This window comes from Epinephelus fuscoguttatus, linkage group LG14 (genome assembly GCF_011397635.1).
Source record: "Epinephelus fuscoguttatus linkage group LG14, E.fuscoguttatus.final_Chr_v1".
Classification (NCBI taxonomy): domain Eukaryota; kingdom Metazoa; phylum Chordata; class Actinopteri; order Perciformes; family Serranidae; genus Epinephelus; species Epinephelus fuscoguttatus.
Genome location: NC_064765.1, coordinates 2,513,734 through 2,533,061, shown reverse-complemented (window position 1 = coordinate 2,533,061; position 19,328 = coordinate 2,513,734). Strand labels below are relative to the sequence as shown.

Genomic DNA, 19,328 nt, shown 5'->3' with positions numbered 1-19,328 from the left:
TGGTGTTTGGTTACAATCAATCAGCTCAGGAGCAGAAACGACAAATGTTGGCCCACGACGTGATTAGACTGTTGAGATGGTGTCGAGCTGCTCATCAGTGACCTCTGAGTGCAGCGTGATGGAGGCTGATTTATAGTTGCTTCTTACTTTGTCTTCATCCTGGGAGGGTTTTATTTACAGCTGCAGAGCACCGAGCTAAACTCCGCCATTTGTTTAATTAAAACCTGTCATCGTTTCTTTGGCAGTAACACACAGCAACATTAATCCTGTTGAAGCGTCATCTGGTGACATAAATTAAAAGTTGTTCTTGGCATTTAGCAGAAAGTTAGTAAGTAAATATCAAACACCACTGGACACATTAGAGCTCAGTGTTTTTGGTTTCTCACAGGTTCTGATGGCGCAGCCTCCAGTTACCATGTGAAACAGCTGGAAGAGCAGAACGGGAGACTGAAGGAAGCGCTGGTCAGGTGGGTCGACTCCTCACCTGCACGAAGACTGCTGTTATTTTATTAGGCTTTGTGAAGTTGACAGTGAATAGAGATAAGAAAGTTTAAGAGAGAAGACAAATAAATTCAACAAAGTTCGTAATCCAGATTGTTCTGTTTTTAAAATATGATGTTATTAAGATTTCTCAGTATGTGCAATGTACACTTCAAACCCACATTAAATGAACAAAGACTCACAATCTTATTGACAAAGCAAAACAAGACAGGAAGGGCACTTTGAGAGCGCCGACCTCTGCCAAGACAAGTAGTCCAGTCTCTTATGACGTGCACATCTGCAGGTCCAACCACTATACATGTCTGGATATATTTCCAAAACTTTAGGATACATTTTTGGAGGATCTCCTTCACATTTAAGCCAAATTTGTATTGTAACTGAAATATGCCGAATCAAATCAACATTGCATCATATCCTAAATCGAATTGAATCAAATTGTGACCTTGTGAATATCAGTCATATAGATTCAGGATATCAGTGGTTAAACCCAGCCCTGAGTGTCTGAGTATCAGTTTCAGATGACTCTTCTTCATCCAGATGTTGACGGTGTGTTTTCCCCGTTGTCAGGATGCGTGACCTGTCAGCGTCAGAGAAGCAGGAACATGTGAAGTTGCAGAAGCAGATGGAGAAGAAGAACGTGGAGCTGGACGCTCTGAGGAGCCAGAAAGAAAAACTGCAGGAGGAGATGACGGTGGCAGAAAAGACCATCGACGAGCTCAAAGAGCAGGTCGGTGTTTTTATCACACTGCTGCAGAGACATAAATCAGTCGGTCAGGGTCGGACTGTTCACTGAGGAGATGTTTATTAGAGGTTTTTACAGGAAACATGCTAATGTGAACTGTTAAAGATGATGATGACATTTCAGATGATGATGATGATGTGTTTCAGGTGGATGCAGCCCTGGGAGCGGAGGAGATGGTGGAGACTCTGACGGAGAGGAACTTGGACCTGGAGGAGAAAGTCAGAGAGATGAGAGAGACGGTCACTGACCTGGTGAGTGAACATCTTAATCTGATGTGAGATTATGTTGAATTAGTTCAGTTTATTTCTGTCGATCTGTTATGAACAGCAGCTGTATTTATTGTTGTTTAAGTGGTTTAATTACACGACATATCATTTGAAAGCTGCACTCCTCATGGTGCCATTAATGCTGACCGTTTCAAGATGCAACCACCACAGCAAGCTCAATAAACACTTCTGTCAGACAAACAAACAGTTAGAACTCACCTTTGAACCACTATCATGATCTACAAATCTCTCTCAATCTTTTTCACTCATAATCACATTCAGTTCATTGTTTTACCCTCTTTTTATGAAAGGGACAAAACCTCAGAAAAACCTGTGTAAAATGTTTTTTTTTCTGTGATATTGTTTTCTGCTTTGAATTTGGACTATGTAGGGCTTCATTGTGTTTTCCAGCTGATTCCTCTCAGTTCTGCAGCAGCTTTTTTCAAGAAAATATTCAGTCAAATTTAAAAAAAAAAACCTTTTATTTCAGTGTGTTGAAACTTGTATAACTCAATAGCAGAAGCACTTAAAGTGATTCTCAAGTGTTAACTCTGAAATGAAATTGTACATGTGCTAATGATGGACCGAGAACAGCATTCAGTTTACTTAAGGTATGACTTGGGAGGTGTTTTAGATGAGTTAATTACCTATATAACTCAAATACACGCATGAAAAGAAAAAGAAAAACTATTTTAAGTTATATTTTTAAAGCAGTGACAAACCACAGCAAGTTTATGCTGACTGAAAAAGATGTAGGCTGAAGCCTTATAACACAGCCTTATTATCCTTATTGCATTAATTATTCTGCACAGTCCACTGTAGATTTTTACACTGAAAATGAAAGAAACAAAACAAATATATGAATATTGTGTATACCCCAAAGTCCCAAACAAGAATTCAAACACACACTAGTGATCATACCTTACCTTTATATTTGTTTATCATCTCATAATGACTCATTTTAACAAATTCAGGTCACAGTCTGGAAGCATCTTATGTTTTACTTAATACATTAATTTGCAGTTAAAGTCCACCAAATCTCTAGATTTGAGAGCATGTGAGTCAGTATACATAATTTATTGGTTCATGATTATCAGCTCTGTCCACAGTCCTTACAGCTCTCCTCTGTAGCATAAAGACTGGATTTGTGATTGTTTTTTTATGCATCACCCAAACCTCCTCTCAGTAGGTAATGTGAGGACGGAGCATGAAACTGAATCAGTTTGTTCATTTAAAGATTGTTTATTTCCCACTGACTCACTTCTCTGCTCAGCCCCCCTCTGTGTGTGTGTGTGTGTGTGTGTGTGACTGTATTAGGTCAGAGAAAATTAAAGTGCCACAGTTTGCTGACTCATTTCATCGCTGATATATGGGTCAGAGTCATTAATGTGCTGCCCTCTGGTGTTTGTTAACTCTGCAGTCAGGTTATAATTAGTCCACCTCTGTTACCATCCGACATCACTCAGGACAAACAGAGGAAATCTGAGCGGTCTGTTACTGGCTCAGGTAAAAGTCGTCACTTGCAGTATGTGCAGAGTTTTATGATCATAACATGATGACGGACTGTGGCTTTAAATTTAAGATAAATGAGTAAGTAAAAAGTAAGTAATACATTAGTCAGTGTGAGTTGCATCAACCAGCAACAGTTTAATTAGTTTTGCCACTTTATTGTCAAATGTTCCATTTTTAATCCACTTATCCGGGGCCGGGTCTCGGGGGCTGTGAAGCGCCCCGGACGTCTCTCTCCCCAGCAACATTTTCCAGCTCCTCCCAGGCCTCCTGAGGCGTTCCTAGGCATTTCCAATGGGAAATTATATTAAACAATATTAAAATTAATTCAAATAAGCTTTTCCAGATAAAAATGAAGAACCCAGTTCAATTCAGTTTTATTTATAAAGCCCAATATCACAAATCACACTCAGCCTCAGAGGAATTTACAGCAGATGACATCCGTCTGTCCTTTGGAGCCTCAGTCTGAGGTTTAGTTAATTGATCTGTTTCTTCTGGCTTTATCGATAGATATAATTGTGTATCATCCGCATAACAACGGAGATTTACAGAGTGATTTCTAATGATGTTACCTAAAGGAAGCATATATAGAGTGAATAGGATTGGTCCGAGCACAGAACTTTGTGGAACTCCAAAACAAACTTTAGTACGTAAGGATGATTCATTGCGAACGTCAACAAATTGAAAACGATCAGATAAATAAGATTTAAACCAGCTCAGTGCAGAACCTTTTAGGCCAATTAAGTGATCCAGTCTCTGCAGTAGAATCTGATGGTCAATAGTGTCAAACGCCGCACTAAGATCTAATAAAACAAGTACAGAGACAAGTCCTTTGTCTGAAGCAATCAGAAGGTCATTTGTAATTTTAACTAGTGCTGTCTCAGTGCTATGATGCACTCTAAATCCTGACTGAAATTCCTCAAATAGATTATTATCCTGGAGAAAATCACACAGCTGGTCTGCGACTACTTTCTCAAGGATCTTTGACATAAAGGGAAGATTAGATATTGGTCTATAGTTGGCTAACACCTCTGGATCCAGGGAGGGCTTTTTTAGGAGAGATTTAATTACAGCTACCAAAAGAAAAATAGGATGCATCCAGGAGTATAAATATTTTACATTTCCAGCAGAGACATCAGCAGTTTGTTTGCAATTTACAGAAGAAGAATTGGATTGTTAGTGTGAACAGCAAGTACAGCAGCGCCACCTACACAAATCAGCTGATCTCCAGCGGTGTAAATATAAAAACACCTCAGGGTTTCCAAAATGTGGGGGGAAAAAAGAAACATATATTTATAACTTTTATAGCTGTCACCAAGTCATGACTCTGTTTGTTGTCTCCACCCTTCAGGAAGCTATAAACGAGATGAATGACGAGCTGCAGGAGAACGCCCGAGAGACGGAGCTGGAGCTGAGGGAGATGTTGGATCTGGGCGCAGCCAGAGTCCGAGAGGCCGAGAAACGTGTCGAAGCTGCGCAGGAGACCGTCGCTGATTACCAGCAGACCATCAAGAAATATCGTGAGCTCACGGCTCACCTGCAGGTACAGACTTTAGTGGTATTTAACACAGAGTGTGATCACATTAGATGTTTACTGTCTACTGACCGTCTGTGTCTGTGTCTGTGTTTGTGTTTGTGTTTGTGTTTGGTGTAGGAGGTGAACAGAGAGCTGACCAGCCAGCAGGAAGCCTCAGCAGAGCTGCAGCAGCAGCCGCCCGCAGAGATGTTTGATTTCAAGATTAAGTTTGCAGAGACGAAGGCCTACGCCAAGGTCAGAGACATCAAGAGCTCTGTGGTCTGACTAAAGAGCAGCTCAGTGGTGTGATAACGTTAGATGTGATTCAGGATCAGCCTTGACGTCCTTTTCACCTCGCTTTTGGTTTCCTTTGAAAAGTTGAAGTTTTAAAGGCCCCACATTATTCTGCTCATTTTCAGTTTTATATTTGTTTTTTTTACTAGAAGATGTTTACACGCTTAAAACACTTTATTTTGCTCAGACAGTCTGTGCTGGAGCACCTGTGCTCACCCTTTGCCTGAGATGATCCGTTTAGCGCCTGTCTCTTTAAGAGCCCCTCCTGAAAAGCCCAGTCTGCTCTGATTGGTCAGCATCTTCAGGTCTTATACATCTGTGCTCTCTGCATCTGCATCACTGCAGCCAGAGAATGACTGTAACAGCACTGTAGCGGCAGTTCCTGCCTTTATATATCGAGTAGTTGTGACATCACAACCTCACAGAAGTCCTGACGGCTTGTTGAAAGGCAAAGGTCTCCTGAATCTGGATCATGCACATTTCTCTGTGGGCTGAGCTGTTTGATACTTTCACAGTATTTTAAGCTCATCTATACCTGATTTATATCAAAGAAACATGTTGAAATCTGACTTTTTACAATTTTGCACTGCAGCTAGATTTAACTTTTTCAAGAGTTTTAAAGCTGGAGTTTTGGACTTTTGTCTCCCCCCTGAAGGTAATTACACAAACACTGTGGACGTGTGCTTATGGTGTACACCTGCAGGTGAGCTCGGCACATCTCCCAAGATGTGATGATCCCTCAATTATTTTTTTTTTTAACTTCAGTCTGCTAAACGCTGAGTTTCCTTTTTATGTGGAGCATCCACCCCAGAAACATTTTTTGGATGCTTCTTAGAATTTTCTGCCACAGCTTCCTTAATACTCCTACTTGTTGCTCCCTTGCTGTGTCTCACTCCACATCTTTGCCTCTTAAGCTCTGACTGGTTGACATAAAACACATCACCTCCCTGAGTCGGTGCAGGAAAGTCGCCGCAGACACCAAAACGTCTGTACATTGTGAAATACAGAGAGCCTTACCCGTGGACGATAGGCTTAATCATCATATGTGAACTTATTTTGCTTAAATATATAAGCGTTCATTTATATGAGAAGTTTCGGTCTCCAGCTTTAAACTGTCAGATGTCGACTACAGGTGAGCTCTGAGGGTCTAAGTTGTGTTTGTGTTTTGTGTCCAGGCCATTGAGATGGAGCTGAGGAAGATGGAGGTGGGTCAGGCCAACAGACACGTCTCTCTGCTGACCTCCTTCATGCCAGAGTCCTTCCTTCGTCATGGCGGAGACCACGACTGCATCCTGGTGCTGCTGCTCATCCCCAGACTCATCTGCAAGGTAAACAGCACACAGCTTTAACCACGCCATTAAAGGTCCTGCTTGAGTTCACTAAAAATAATCCAGACAGACCCGATCACAAAGGAGAAACTGTCAGACTGAAGCATTTATAAAGTTTGACACAGTGTTTTTTTCACTGTATCTCTGCATGATGTTTAACGTTCAGTTTCTGTGTGGGTCCACAGGCGGAGCTGATCAGCAAACAGGCCCAGGAGAAGTTCGACCTGAATGAGACCTGTGTGGAGCGAGCGGGGCTGAAGGGAGCCGTCGGGGAGCAGCTGAGCTTCGCTGGCGGTTTGGTCTACTCGCTCAGTCTGCTGCAGGCCATGCTGCATAAATATGAGCAGTAGGTTTCACCTCAGTCAACCATAAGACCGCAGGAGAGTCTGAGCGCTGAGAGACGACTGACAAACTTATCTCGGCTTAATTTGCACTCTGTGTTTTATCTAAATCTGTAAACTCAGTCGTCTCTTTTGGGAAACTCCTCTGCTTCTGTTTGTTTGTGTGATTTCGCACTTTTATATTTCAGAGTGCTTCTGCAGCTAATTTTGTACTTTTTTCTGCCTTGAGTTTTAATGCAAAACAAAATGACTCCATTGGATCGAATTTCAGGTGCTACGCTGTGTCAAGTACTGGGTCGACACACACAAACAAATCTCCCTTTCCCTTTGTGTGTGTGTGTGTGTGTGTGTGTGTGTCAGGGCTCTGGCTCAGTGCAGTGTGGACGTCTATAAGAAGATTGGCTCTCTGTACCCTGAGATGAGCGTGCACGAACGTTCTCTGGATTTCCTCATCGACCTGCTGCACAAAGACCAGCTGGACGAGACCGTCAACGTGGAGCCGCTCACCAAGGCCATTAAATACTATCAGGTACACACAAAGACCAGGAGCCATCGAAGCTCTTACAGCAACGTTTTGAGGGACTTTTTTAGCTTCTCTTTCAGGGTAGATGCTCTCCCAGGAGAAGAGGAAAAGGCACTGAATAGTATGGGGATATGTTGAACACAGCTAAAGCAGCACTGGCAACCGCCATTTTTAAAAACCTGTTTGCTGTGTAAACAACACGAAACACAAACAGCTCCTGAAGAAAAACGTGGAACAAAACACAGTTCAGTCCAGGATTTACTGAGCAGATATCAGACGACCCACTGATGATTGCTTCAGTTAAATCTGACGTAGCAACACATTTTAATTAAAAGAGGTTTTATCTCGATGGTATTTAGTTTCACGTCTCCATGTAGTTTCGTTGGATACCAGTATCTTTACTCTAGCTTAAACACTCAGCTCAGTGTCAAAGGAGGACGCTGGCGCCCCGGCAGAGTGAAAAAGGTTTAAGAGCAGTCACGACTAATTTCATATAAAACCATTACAGTTCCTTTGTTCAAAAGATATGTTATTCAGCCTGTATCAAACCAACAAATAATACTGTGTGTGAATTCATATTAATCTACAAAATGACGGCTACAGTACGTTCTCTGTGTTTCATAATATGTGTGTCTCTTCTCAGCACCTGTACAGCATCCACCTGGCAGATCAGAACGAGGACTGCACCATGCAGCTGGCTGATCACATCAGAGTGAGTAATGACATCACCATCAGGCTGTGAGGGTCCCAACAAAGTTTAAACACAGAAGCAAACCTCAGCTTCATCCATTAAAACAAAGGAACCAGTTCACTTTAAACCATCTCACACGTTTTTATCAGCTCAGGTTTATGAACATTACAGCTGTGTATCTAAACAGATGTGTCTCCTACCTGTGTTGTCCACATGCAGTTTACCCAGAGTGCCTTGGACTGTATGGCGGTGGAGGTCGGTCGTCTGCGGGCGTTCCTGCACGCCGGTCAGGAGAAGGCCGACCTCGCCGTGCTGCTGAAGGACCTGGAGACGTCCTGCAGCGACATCCGACAGTTCTGCAAGAAGATTCGCCGCAGGATGCCAGGAACCGACGCGCCGGGCATCCCGGCAGCCCTCAACTTCGGACAGCAGGTAACCACGGCAACCAGAACTCATAACTTTCCATTTAGCTGCTGATTTTGGAGGTTATATCATCTCAGCTACGATTCTGTGTTCACATGAGTTTACGAAGATGAAGAAGATTACCGACTCGGTTTATAGACACATTTATACATTTGTCATGATAACTGAAGTCGTGCTGACCTTCGCCCTGCAGGTGTCCGACACCCTCTCAGACTGCAGGAAGCACCTGACCTGGGTGGTGGCAGTGCTGCAGGAAGTGGCGGCAGCTGGAGCTCAGATGATGTCACCTCTCGGAGAACAGGAGGGGCTGTCAGCGGTCAAACTGGAGGACGTGGCGTTCAAGGCAGGAGAGCAGGTAAACACGCTGATACCTCAGTTTATCTGTTCTGCAACAAGACACCTCGGACTGATCTGGTTATTAATAACAATCATTATTATCATTTTCAGATTTATGGCTCCCAGGGCGCCAACCCCTACGAGTGTCTGCGGCAGTCCTGTGGCATCGTCATAGCAACCATGAACAAGATGGCCACCGCCATGCAGGAGGGAGAATACGACTCAGAGAGGCCTCAGAACAAGGTGACTCAGACTGACATAATGTCTTCTTCTCAGCTGCTGCAGGTTTTGTTCGTGATGTCAGGATTACATTTTACGGTTCTGAAATTACTCTGTTGTTACCATCCGTCAGAACCCTCCACCTGTGGATCTGCGAGCGGCCGCTCTTCGGGCTGAAATCACCGACGCTGAAGGTCTCGGCCTGAAGCTGGAGGACAGAGAGACGGTCATCAAAGAGCTGAAGAAGTCTCTCAAGATCAAAGTACGTGAACACACCGACCTGCTGAAACTTTACTCAGATACAAGCAGATAAGATGTCAAGAGTTTTAGTTCAGTTTAAAGGGACAGTTCACCCCACAATCAGAAAGACATATTCTTCCTCTTACCTGTGGTGCGATATCTCCAACACTCTGCAACTCGAACCAAAACTATCTAGAGTGATAAACAGCGCTGCAGGTAAGAGAAGGAATATGTATTTTTGACTTTTGGTTGAGCTGTTCCTTTAAAGACAGACTGTAACGTTTCCTGGCCTCCAGTCGACCAAACAATAAACAGTCAATAAAATAACTGACTTGATGAATCAACAATGTGTTTTCAGGGAGAGGAGCTGAGCGAGGCCAACGTCCGTCTCAGTCTGCTGGAGAAGAAGCTGGACAGTTCGTCCAAAGACGCAGACGAACGTGTCGAGAAGATTCAGACTCGCCTGGACGAGGCGCAGACGCTGCTGAAGAAGAAGGAGAAGTAAGAACAAACGACCTCTGAGTGCAGAGTCAGACAGGAAGTCATGTTCGGCATGTGATGTCTACAGCTGAGCGATGTTGTCCTCCTCTCTGCAGGGAGTTCGAGGAGACGATGGACGCTCTGCAGGCCGACATCGACCAGCTGGAGTCGGAGAAGGCCGAGCTGAAGCAGCGAATCAACAGCCAGTCAAAGATGACCATCGACGGACTGAGAGGAACCGGGCCGTCAGGAATTGCCTCCATCGTCACGGGAATAGCTGGAGGTGAGTGCCACAACATGACCAACAGAGGCCACATCACAACATGTGTGTCTGAATATTTCTCATCATTTTAACTCCAGCTGCTTCTGACACAAACACCCGATGACCTCCTCTGTGTCTCTACTCTTCTCTCTTTATATGACTTTTTCTTTTCTTCTGCAGAGGAACAAAAAGGTATCAGCCTGCCTGTCGTGACGCGTGTTGTTGATCCTGCATGAAGAGAAAATGATCAAACTGTGCATGATGTGACGACAGTTACCTGCATGATTTATTTCTTTGGGGATTCTGCAGGTCTTGGAAAGTCTTAAAAAACACTGAATTCAGTTGCCTTAAAAAAAAAGGCATCAGAATTTATTTATAGAATCAGTTTATTTTTCAGAGTCAGTGTAGAAAACATTGTAACAGGGTACAGATTTAATGTTTATTGGATTTCAAGGCTGATTTGTGACCTCTGTCCCAGGTTCAGCTCTTCTGCTTAAAAAATGCAAAAGTTCTAACACCTCATCATAAACTGTGATCACATTAAATTCACCACATTATAAATAGTGACAGTCTCATACATGCGACATAATCATATAAAAATAACAGTATTTATAATCACATTATGATCATTTGACACATGTTACATATTTGTATGTGGTCACGTACAGTTTGTGTAAGTGCATAATTTTTGGGCGTCCGTTATAAAATGTGTTTGTATCTGGTTGTCAGCTCTCAGGAGACGCTGCACACTTAAAAACTAAAACTGGGATTGTCCTGCAAACACTGACACTAAGGAATTATTTCAAAAAAGAATAAATTCAGAACAGGATTAGAATTTAACGTTCTGAATATATGTAAGTATTTCTAGAGCAGCAGCAGCAGTAATGTTTACAACATCAAAGTCACGATATAAACTCAGAAAAATTTCACTGGAAAAGAATCCAAAATGTCCACAACATAAATCATATTTCTGATATCACAGTGAAACAGGTATTAAAAAGTATTTTAGGGAGGGAACCCTTCAGAAACCCTGCTATGAAACCATTACTTCTGACATTGGTTTTATCTGTGTATTATTATTTCTATCATCGTAATTGTTTTTCTCATAAATCTGCATTTTCTGGCATGCACCTGAACATCATCTCCTCGCATGGTCTTCATCCATATTTAGCAACTCTGCTCAGGATGTGAGGACCAATATCAAGTTGTCCAGTTAAACATTATTTTATTACTTTATGACAAATATGTGAAAATGCTGAAATAAGTGATCATCACATCAGAGAGGAGACAAACTGAACTGTGACGGTTCGACCACCTCTGAAGTTTCAAAGGAAATAACTGGTGGAAAAAGTATTCAGAGTCTTTACTTCAGTAAAAGTTTCAGTTCTACATGTTGAAAACGCTCCGTCACAAGTCCTGCCTTCAGAATCTGACTTCAGCATTATTTAGATAGATAGAGTATATAAATGAAGGTTTGGGTTCAGTCAGGTGTTCATAACGTGTCCCTGCTCTGTGCTCCTGCAGCGAACATGATGCCAGGCGTCGGGTCAGGTTCAGGTGTCCAGGTGATCGACTCTCCTCTGCTGACTCAGCAGATTGAAGCTCAGAGACTCTGCATCAAACACCTGAAGAACGACAACAACAGACTGAAGGTACAAAGCGTCACTGCACTGTCTCAACACCTCACGACAAATACAGACAGTCCGTAAATGTTGTTTCAGTAGCCTCCATGTCACGTGACCCTGTGACTGTAAATAAATAAAGTAACAAAAAAGTATATAAATATTCAAGAGATGCTTAAAAGCAGCCAGTTCTTCTTATACAAACTTGAAGCTTTTATTGTATTAGTGTTGGATCATTTTCTTATTTAACATGATTTGTATTAATTCTATAATATCGTTTAACTAACCTGTTTTTCTGATTATCAAAGCTGAGACAGGCCAATAGATAATAACACCTTCATCTCTCAAGTCTTTGGACACGTAAATATCTTATGAATGTGGCAGACTGTGACGACCACACATGAGAAGTTCTCCACACACAGCAACAACAGATATTTCTCATGTTATTATTCTGAGTGTTATTAAAAACTTCCTCATGCCTAACCTGAGGATATCATTAAGTTTTAAATTTACATGAAATTAAATATACTCTGGATTCATATTCATACTATTATGCCATAAATACAGCTAGCTACATTTGTGAAGAAGATCTTTGACCTTAGATATTCAGTCTGACTGACAACGATCAGAGGAATGACTCAAACTGGAGGCTTTGTCTTCAAACCTTCCACCAACATGAGTGTTGTTAAACATTTACTATTTGTTAATCACTGATGATCCATGTTGCTTCTGTTACATCTGGATTTTTCGTGTGTCCACGTTTCTCCTCTCAGGCTGAGAAGATGCGCGCTCAGCTCGCCTCTCTGCCTCCTCTTCATGTGACCAAACTTCCCTCCAGAGACGGAGGTCGTCCTGAAGTGCTCTCCAGCGCCCTCTACCGCAAGACCGACCAGCTCCTGGAGACTCTGCTGCAGATGAGTGCCAACGTCAAGGTGGTGGACATCACTGGGAAATCTCCAGGTACGTTATTGTCGTCTACAGTAAGTGTGTTCATGTCTGCGGTGTCTGTCTTCAGACTCCCACTTTGTTCCCCTAGTTTACAGTTTCAGTTTAATTTACCTTTGAAATGAATCCAGATTAGATAAAAAAAGAAGAGTTGGTAAAATGTTAATATGTTCAAGTACGTTCTGGAGACAGAGACAGACTCACAGACAAACACTTTGTGCAGCCCCTCAGCAGGACATGAAATGCTTGCATTGTATTTTAACCATTCACAGTCCATTTCAATACTTTTACATTCAATAGCTTACAATATTTTACTCAATCATGTGTCAAACTACGTCCCCCCAATAAGCATCGTTCAGGTTAGGACCGACAACTTCTGGAGAGCTGCTGGTTGCATGGCAACTAGTGACATCTCAAGAGTGTCACCTAAAATTACAAGCTGCCATCAGTGCTTGTGGTATGGAGCAGTTTTGGTGGACAAATCACAAGTTAAATGTGGAATTGAAATGTAAAAGTATGTTTAATTCATAAAAAATAAAAATGTCATAGTACAGTATCTCATTACATCACACAAAATGTCACTGCATAATATGTCATGTTAACAAAATGAAATAAAAAAATGCTGAAGGATACTATGTCAAAAAATTATAAAATATCTGTGTTAAATTTTTCTGAAAATGTCAGAGTATATTATGTTTTAAAAATTCATAAAATATTACCATAGTATACCGTGTAAAACAACTCTTAAAAAATCATGGATAGGATTTAAAAACATAAAAATGTCATAGTGTAGTACGTTGTCAAAAATCACGAAAAAATCATAGTACAGACTTTTTTACGTGATTTCGGATGACATACTAAACTATGACTTTTTTTCATGGTTTTTGAGGACATACTATACTATGACTTTTTTTACGTGATTTCGGATGACAAAAAAGTCATAGTATAGCATGTCATCCGAAATCAAGTAAAAAAGTCATAGTGTAGTATGTCGTCAAAAACCATGAAAAAAAAGTCATAGTATAGCATGTCGTCCAAAATTACATAAAAAAAAATCATAGCATAGCATGTCATCCAAAATCACATAAAAAAGTCATAGTAAAGTATGCCGTCCGAAATCATAAAAAAAAGGTCATAGTATAGGATGTCGTCAAAAATCATGAAAAAAAGTCATAGTAAAGTATGTCGTCCGAAAATCATAAAAAAAGTCTTAGTATAGCATGTCGTCCAAAATCACGTAAAAAAAAGGCATAGTATAGCATGTTGTCCAAAATCACATAAAAAAGTCATAGTATAGTATGTCGTCCAAAATCATGAAAAAAAGTCATAGTATAGCACGTCGTCCAAAATCACGTAAAAAAAAAAGTCATAGTATAGTATGTCGTCCAAAATCATGTAAAAAAGTCATAGTATAGTATGTCATCCAAAATCACATAAAAAAGTCATCGTATAGCATGTGATCCAAAATCATGAAAAAAAGTCATAGTATAGCATGTGGTCCAAAATCACATAAAAAAGTCATCGTATAGCATGTCGTCCAAAATCATGAAAAAAAAGTCATAATACAGTATGTGGTCCAAAATCATGTAAAAACAACAAAAAAAAGTCATAGTATAGCATGTCGTCCAAAAATCATGAAAAAAGTCATAGTATAGTATGTCGTCCAAAATCACGTAAAAAAGTCATAGTATAGTATGTCATCCAAAATCACGTAAAAAAGTCATAGTATAGTATGTCGTCCAAAATCATGAAAAAAGTCATAGTATAGCATGTCATCCAAAATCATGAAAAAAAAGTCATAGTATAGCATGTCATCCAAAATCATGAAAAAAAAGTCATAGTATAGCATGTCGTCCAAAATCACATAAAAAAGTCATAGTATAGTATGTCGTCCAAAATCATGAAAAAAAAGTCATAATACAGTATGTGGTCCAAAATCATGTAAAAACGACAAAAAAAAAGTCATAGTATAGCATGTCGTCCAAAAATCATGAAAAAAGTCATAGTATAGTATGTCGTCAAAAAATCATGAAAAAGTCTTAGTATAGTATGTCGTCTGAAATCACATAAAAGTCACAGTATAGCATGTCGTCCAAAATCACGTAAAAAAAAATCATAGCATAGCATGTCATCCGAAATCACATAAAAAAGTCATAGTAAAGTATGCCGTCCGAAATCATAAAAAAAAGGTCATAGTATAGGATGTCGTCAAAAATCATGAAAAAAAGTCATAGTAAAGTATGTCGTCCGAAAATCATAAAAAAAGTCTTAGTATAGCATGTCATCCGAAATCACAAAAAAAGTCATAATATAGTATGTCGTCCAAAATCACATAAAAAAAGTCATAGTATAGCATGTCAAAAACAAAATAATGAAAAAGTCATAGTATGAGCAGTCAGTGACAAAATCAAATAAAAGGTCATAGTATAGTATGTCAGCAACATACAATCACGTGAAGACAGAAGTCATAGTATAGTAGTGTCAGTGGTGCATATCATGAAAAAGTCATGGAATAGCATGTCGTAAAAATCACATAAAAAGTGGATATGTATAGTATGTCATCCAAAATCATGAAAAAAGTCATAGTATAGTATGTCGTCCAAAATTTTGGAAAAAAAGTCATAGTATAGTATGTCGTCCGAAATCACATAAAAAAGTCATAATATAGTATGTCATGCAAAATCACGTAAAAAAAGGCATATAGCATGTCGTCCAAAATCACGTTAAAAAAAGTCATAGCATAGCATGTCATCCGAAATCACAAAAAAAAAGTCATAGTAAAGTATGCCGTCCGAAATCTATGATAAAAGTAGTCATAGTATATTATGTCGTCAAAAATCATGAAAAAAAGTCATAGTATAGCATGTGGTCCAAAATCACATAAAAAAGTCATAGTATAGTATGTCGTCCAAAATCATGAAAAAAAAGTCATAGTATAGCATGTCGTCCAAAAATCATGAAAAAAGTCATAGTATAGTATGTCGTCAAAAAATCATGAAAAAGTCTTAGTATAGTATGTCGTCTGAAATCACATAAAAGTCATAATACAGTATGTGGTCCAAAATCATGTAAAAACGACAAAAAAAAAGTCATAGTATAGCATGTCGTCCAAAAATCATGAAAAAAGTCATAGTATAGTATGTCGTCAAAAAATCATGAAAAAGTCTTAGTATAGTATGTCGTCTGAAATCACATAAAAGTCATAGTATAGCATGTAGTCCAAAATCACGTAAAAAAAAATCATAGCATAGCATGTCATCCGAAATCACAAAAAAAAGTCATAGTAAAGTATGCCGTCCGAAATCTATGATAAAAGTAGTCATAGTATATTATGTCGTCAAAAATCATGAAAAAAAGTCATAGTAAAGTATGTCGTCCGAAAATCATGAAAAAAGTCTTAGTATAGCATGTCATCCGAAATCACATAAAAAAGTCATAATATAGTATGTCATCCAAAATCATGCAAAAAAGTCATAGTATAGCATGTCGTCCAAAATTTAAAAAAAAATGTCATAGTATAGCATGTCGTCAATATCTATGAAAAAGTATGTAGTATGTCATGAAAAATGATTTCACAAAATACATAGAATGTCAAAAAAAAGAGTCATTAAAAAATCACAAGAACGTGAAAGTATAATGGATCATCAAAATGTTATTTAAAAAAATGCAAATACAAATGCAGTACAGCATAAAAGTCATTTAAAAGTCACTCCATAAATATTCAATAATACACTATATTAAAACAAATTAGTTGGCTTCAGAATCTGACTCTGGTCTCTCGTTGCTCTCAGTGTTCAGAGACAGAAATAGAAATAAAGCTAAAAACAAAAACAACACAGCTGAATACAAGCAAACATTGAGCAGTCAGTGACGGAAGATAAATAAACTGTGTGGATAAACAATACAGCAACATACAATGTATTGAAGACAGACTGTAAACAACAGTACAGTAGTGCAGTGGTGCATAATGAAAACATTATGGAATAGATATTGAATGTAAAAGATACCTTTACATGACAGAGGTGGATATGTACAGTTTATACATGTCTACATGTCAGTGAACACAACACGGCAGCGTAGGTTTTTATTTGACAGTGGTACGTACATGTTCCAAAATCCAGTCTGTATTGAAATAATAAATAAAATATAGAGAGTTGTTTAACTGATGGTGTACGGTGCTCTGTAGCGCCCCCCAGAGGGGAGAAGTTTAAACAGGTCTGACTCAGACTCCGGAGTCCTGAATGAGGGGCAGGATGACACCAAACAGTTCTGACTGTCTGCTGTCGTCTGTTCCTGTCCCGTCTGGTGAGAGCAGACTGATTGACGTGTAGAATTGTATCACAGCTCCTGAAGCAGGTTGAACTTCCTGAGCTGGTGCAGAAAGTGTGTTTTTCCTGATGGTGTTGATGTTGGAAGTCCACTTGAGGTCCTGGGAGATGATGGATCCCAGACACCTGAAGGTTTCCACAGCAGACAGTGTTGTAGGGTGATGAAGGGGGCAATGTCTGCACACTCCTCCTGCAGTCCTCTTTCATTTCATGTTCAGCTGGTTCAACCTCCCGTCCCAGATGTCAGTAAATTTAAGGAGATAAACAGATTGGTCTTCTCTTAGTGTTGTATGTTGAAAGAAAAGCCAGATTTTAAAAAATCATTTAAAAATCTCTCTCTCTTTATTTTGATCGACATACTATACTATGACTTTTTTTTTTTAACGTGATTTCGGACGACATACTAAACTATGACTTGTTTGTCATGGTTTTTGATGACATACTATACCATGACATTTTTTCATGATTTTCAACAACATACTATCTTTTTTTTTTTTTTTTTTTTTTTTTTTAAACATGATTTCGGACGACATACTAAACTATGACTTGTTTGTCATGGTTTTTGACGACATACTATACCATGACATTTTTTCATGATTTTGAACAACGTACTATCTTTTTTTTTTTTTACATGATTTCGGACGACATACTATACTATGACTTTTTTTTTTTTTACGTGATTTCGGACGACATACTAAACTATGACTTGTTTGTCATGGTTTTTGACGACATACTATACCATGACATTTTTTCATGATTTTGAACAACATACTATCTTTTTTTTTTTTTACATGATTTCGGACGACATACTATACTATGACTTTTTTTTTTTTACGTGATTTCGGACGACATACTAAACTATGACTTGTTTGTCATGGTTTTTGACGACATACTATACCATGACATTTTTTCATGATTTTGAACAACATACTATACTATGAATTTTTTTTTTACGTGATTTTGGACGACATACTAAACTATGACTTTTTTTTTTTTTTTTCATGATTTTGAACGACATACTCAACTATGACTTTTTTTGTTTGTTTTTTTAAGTGATTTCGGATGACATACTATGACTTTTTTTTAATGGTTTTTGACGACATACTATACCATGACATTTTTTCATGATTTTGAACGACATACTAAACTATGACTTGTTTGTCATGGTTTTTGACGACATACTAAACTATGACTTTTTTTTTTTTTTTTTTTTAAACATGATTTCGGACGACATACTAAACTATGACTTTTTTTTTTTTTAAACATGATTTCGGACGACATACTAAACTATGACTTGTTTGTCATGGTTTTTGACGACATACTATACTATGACTTTTTTTTTTTTTAAACATGATTTCGGACAACATAATATACTATGATTTTTTTTTTTTTTTATAGTTTTTGACGACATGCTATACCCTGACATTTTTTCATGATTTTGAACGACATACTAAATTATGAATTTTTTTTTACGTGATTTTGGACGACATACTATACTATGACCTTTTTTTTTTTTTTTTTTACGTTATTTTGGACGACATACTAAAGTATGACTTGTTTGTCATGGTTTTTGACGACATACTATACCATGACGTTTTTTCATGATTTTGAACGACATACTAAACTATGATTTTTTTTTTTGCGTGATTTCGGACGACATACTAAACTATGACTTGTTTGTCATGGTTTTTGACGACATACTAAACTATGACTTTTTTTACGTGATTTCGGACCACATACTATATTATGACTTTTTTTTCATGGTTTTTGATGACATGCTATACTATGACTTTTTTCACGATTTTTGATCGACATACTATACTATGACTTTTTTCATGATTTTGGACGACATACTATACTATGACTTTTTTTTACGTGATTTCGGACCACATACTATATTATGACTTTTTTTTCATGGTTTTTGATGACATGCTATACTATGACTTTTTTCACGATTTTTGATCGACATACTATACTATGACTTTTTTTATGATTTTGAATGACAGACTATACTATGACTCTTTTTTCATGATTTTTTGACGACATACTATACTGTGACTTTTTTTTTTTACGTGATTTCAGACGACATACTATACTTTTTATAGACTTTCTTCGTCAGAATGTCAGCATAGTATGTTGTGAAAAATCAAATCATAGTATGTCTCTAATAGAAAGCTACAGTAGGCCACAAAAAAATAGTTCAGTGGTAATAGTAACAGTGCATAGTATAGTATGTCATACAGAAACCCTGAGACAGACAGAGACAGGATAATCTGAATGCAGTTTTGTGTGATTTTTCATCAGTGCTCAGTAAAAAAGCAGAATTATTTTTTGGGAGATTTTCCTGTTACATGTTGTTGTACTAAACAGCTGTGTTGTTATTTGTCCTGCAGTGACACCTGGTGCTCAGCTGCTGGAACAGACGGCCAGATTACAGTCTCTCAGTGACACTCTGGGTAGACTGAAGGTGAATAAACTGTCACATCTACAGAAATCATATAAAACATTTATTCAAACTGTGTCTGTGCCACCACCTTTACATCACTCACCTTACAGGCTGATGTAGGCTTATCACCACATTTCCTCTCTTTTCCTCCACTCTGTCAGGACGAAGTGGCAGAGCACGTCGTCCACCAGCATCCTGGAGCTCGAGTTGCATCTGATTTTGCGACGTTCCCTTCAACGTCATTTGTGAAGGTAAGAGCTGCAGACACGTTGTCAGTCAAAGCTCATCACTGATTTCACTCTGTATGGGACTCATA

The 19,328-nt window shown here is 38.8% G+C and overlaps 2 protein-coding genes across 3 annotated transcripts in view; one reads left to right on the top strand and one right to left on the bottom strand.

Annotated features, from left to right (window-relative positions):
• Positions 1-19,328, bottom strand: part of LOC125900850 (histone-lysine N-methyltransferase 2D-like) — a 422,240-nt gene that overhangs the window by 221,067 nt on the left and 181,845 nt on the right. The gene's annotated exons all lie outside the window — the stretch shown is intronic.
• Positions 1-19,328, top strand: part of dctn1b (dynactin 1b) — a 67,914-nt gene that overhangs the window by 45,024 nt on the left and 3,562 nt on the right. For both annotated transcript variants that reach the window (XM_049596084.1, XM_049596083.1), the window contains 19 exons: positions 389-467; positions 1,069-1,228; positions 1,390-1,494; positions 4,370-4,561; positions 4,673-4,789; positions 6,004-6,156; positions 6,342-6,502; positions 6,858-7,026; positions 7,664-7,732; positions 7,931-8,143; positions 8,328-8,489; positions 8,582-8,713; positions 8,823-8,951; positions 9,288-9,430; positions 9,526-9,692; positions 11,196-11,323; positions 12,067-12,253; positions 18,960-19,033; positions 19,174-19,263. In XM_049596084.1, coding sequence (XP_049452041.1) covers positions 389-467; positions 1,069-1,228; positions 1,390-1,494; positions 4,370-4,561; positions 4,673-4,789; positions 6,004-6,156; positions 6,342-6,502; positions 6,858-7,026; positions 7,664-7,732; positions 7,931-8,143; positions 8,328-8,489; positions 8,582-8,713; positions 8,823-8,951; positions 9,288-9,430; positions 9,526-9,692; positions 11,196-11,323; positions 12,067-12,253; positions 18,960-19,033; positions 19,174-19,263 — 2,630 coding nt within the window. The remainder of the gene's footprint in view (positions 1-388; positions 468-1,068; positions 1,229-1,389; positions 1,495-4,369; positions 4,562-4,672; positions 4,790-6,003; positions 6,157-6,341; positions 6,503-6,857; positions 7,027-7,663; positions 7,733-7,930; positions 8,144-8,327; positions 8,490-8,581; positions 8,714-8,822; positions 8,952-9,287; positions 9,431-9,525; positions 9,693-11,195; positions 11,324-12,066; positions 12,254-18,959; positions 19,034-19,173; positions 19,264-19,328) is intronic.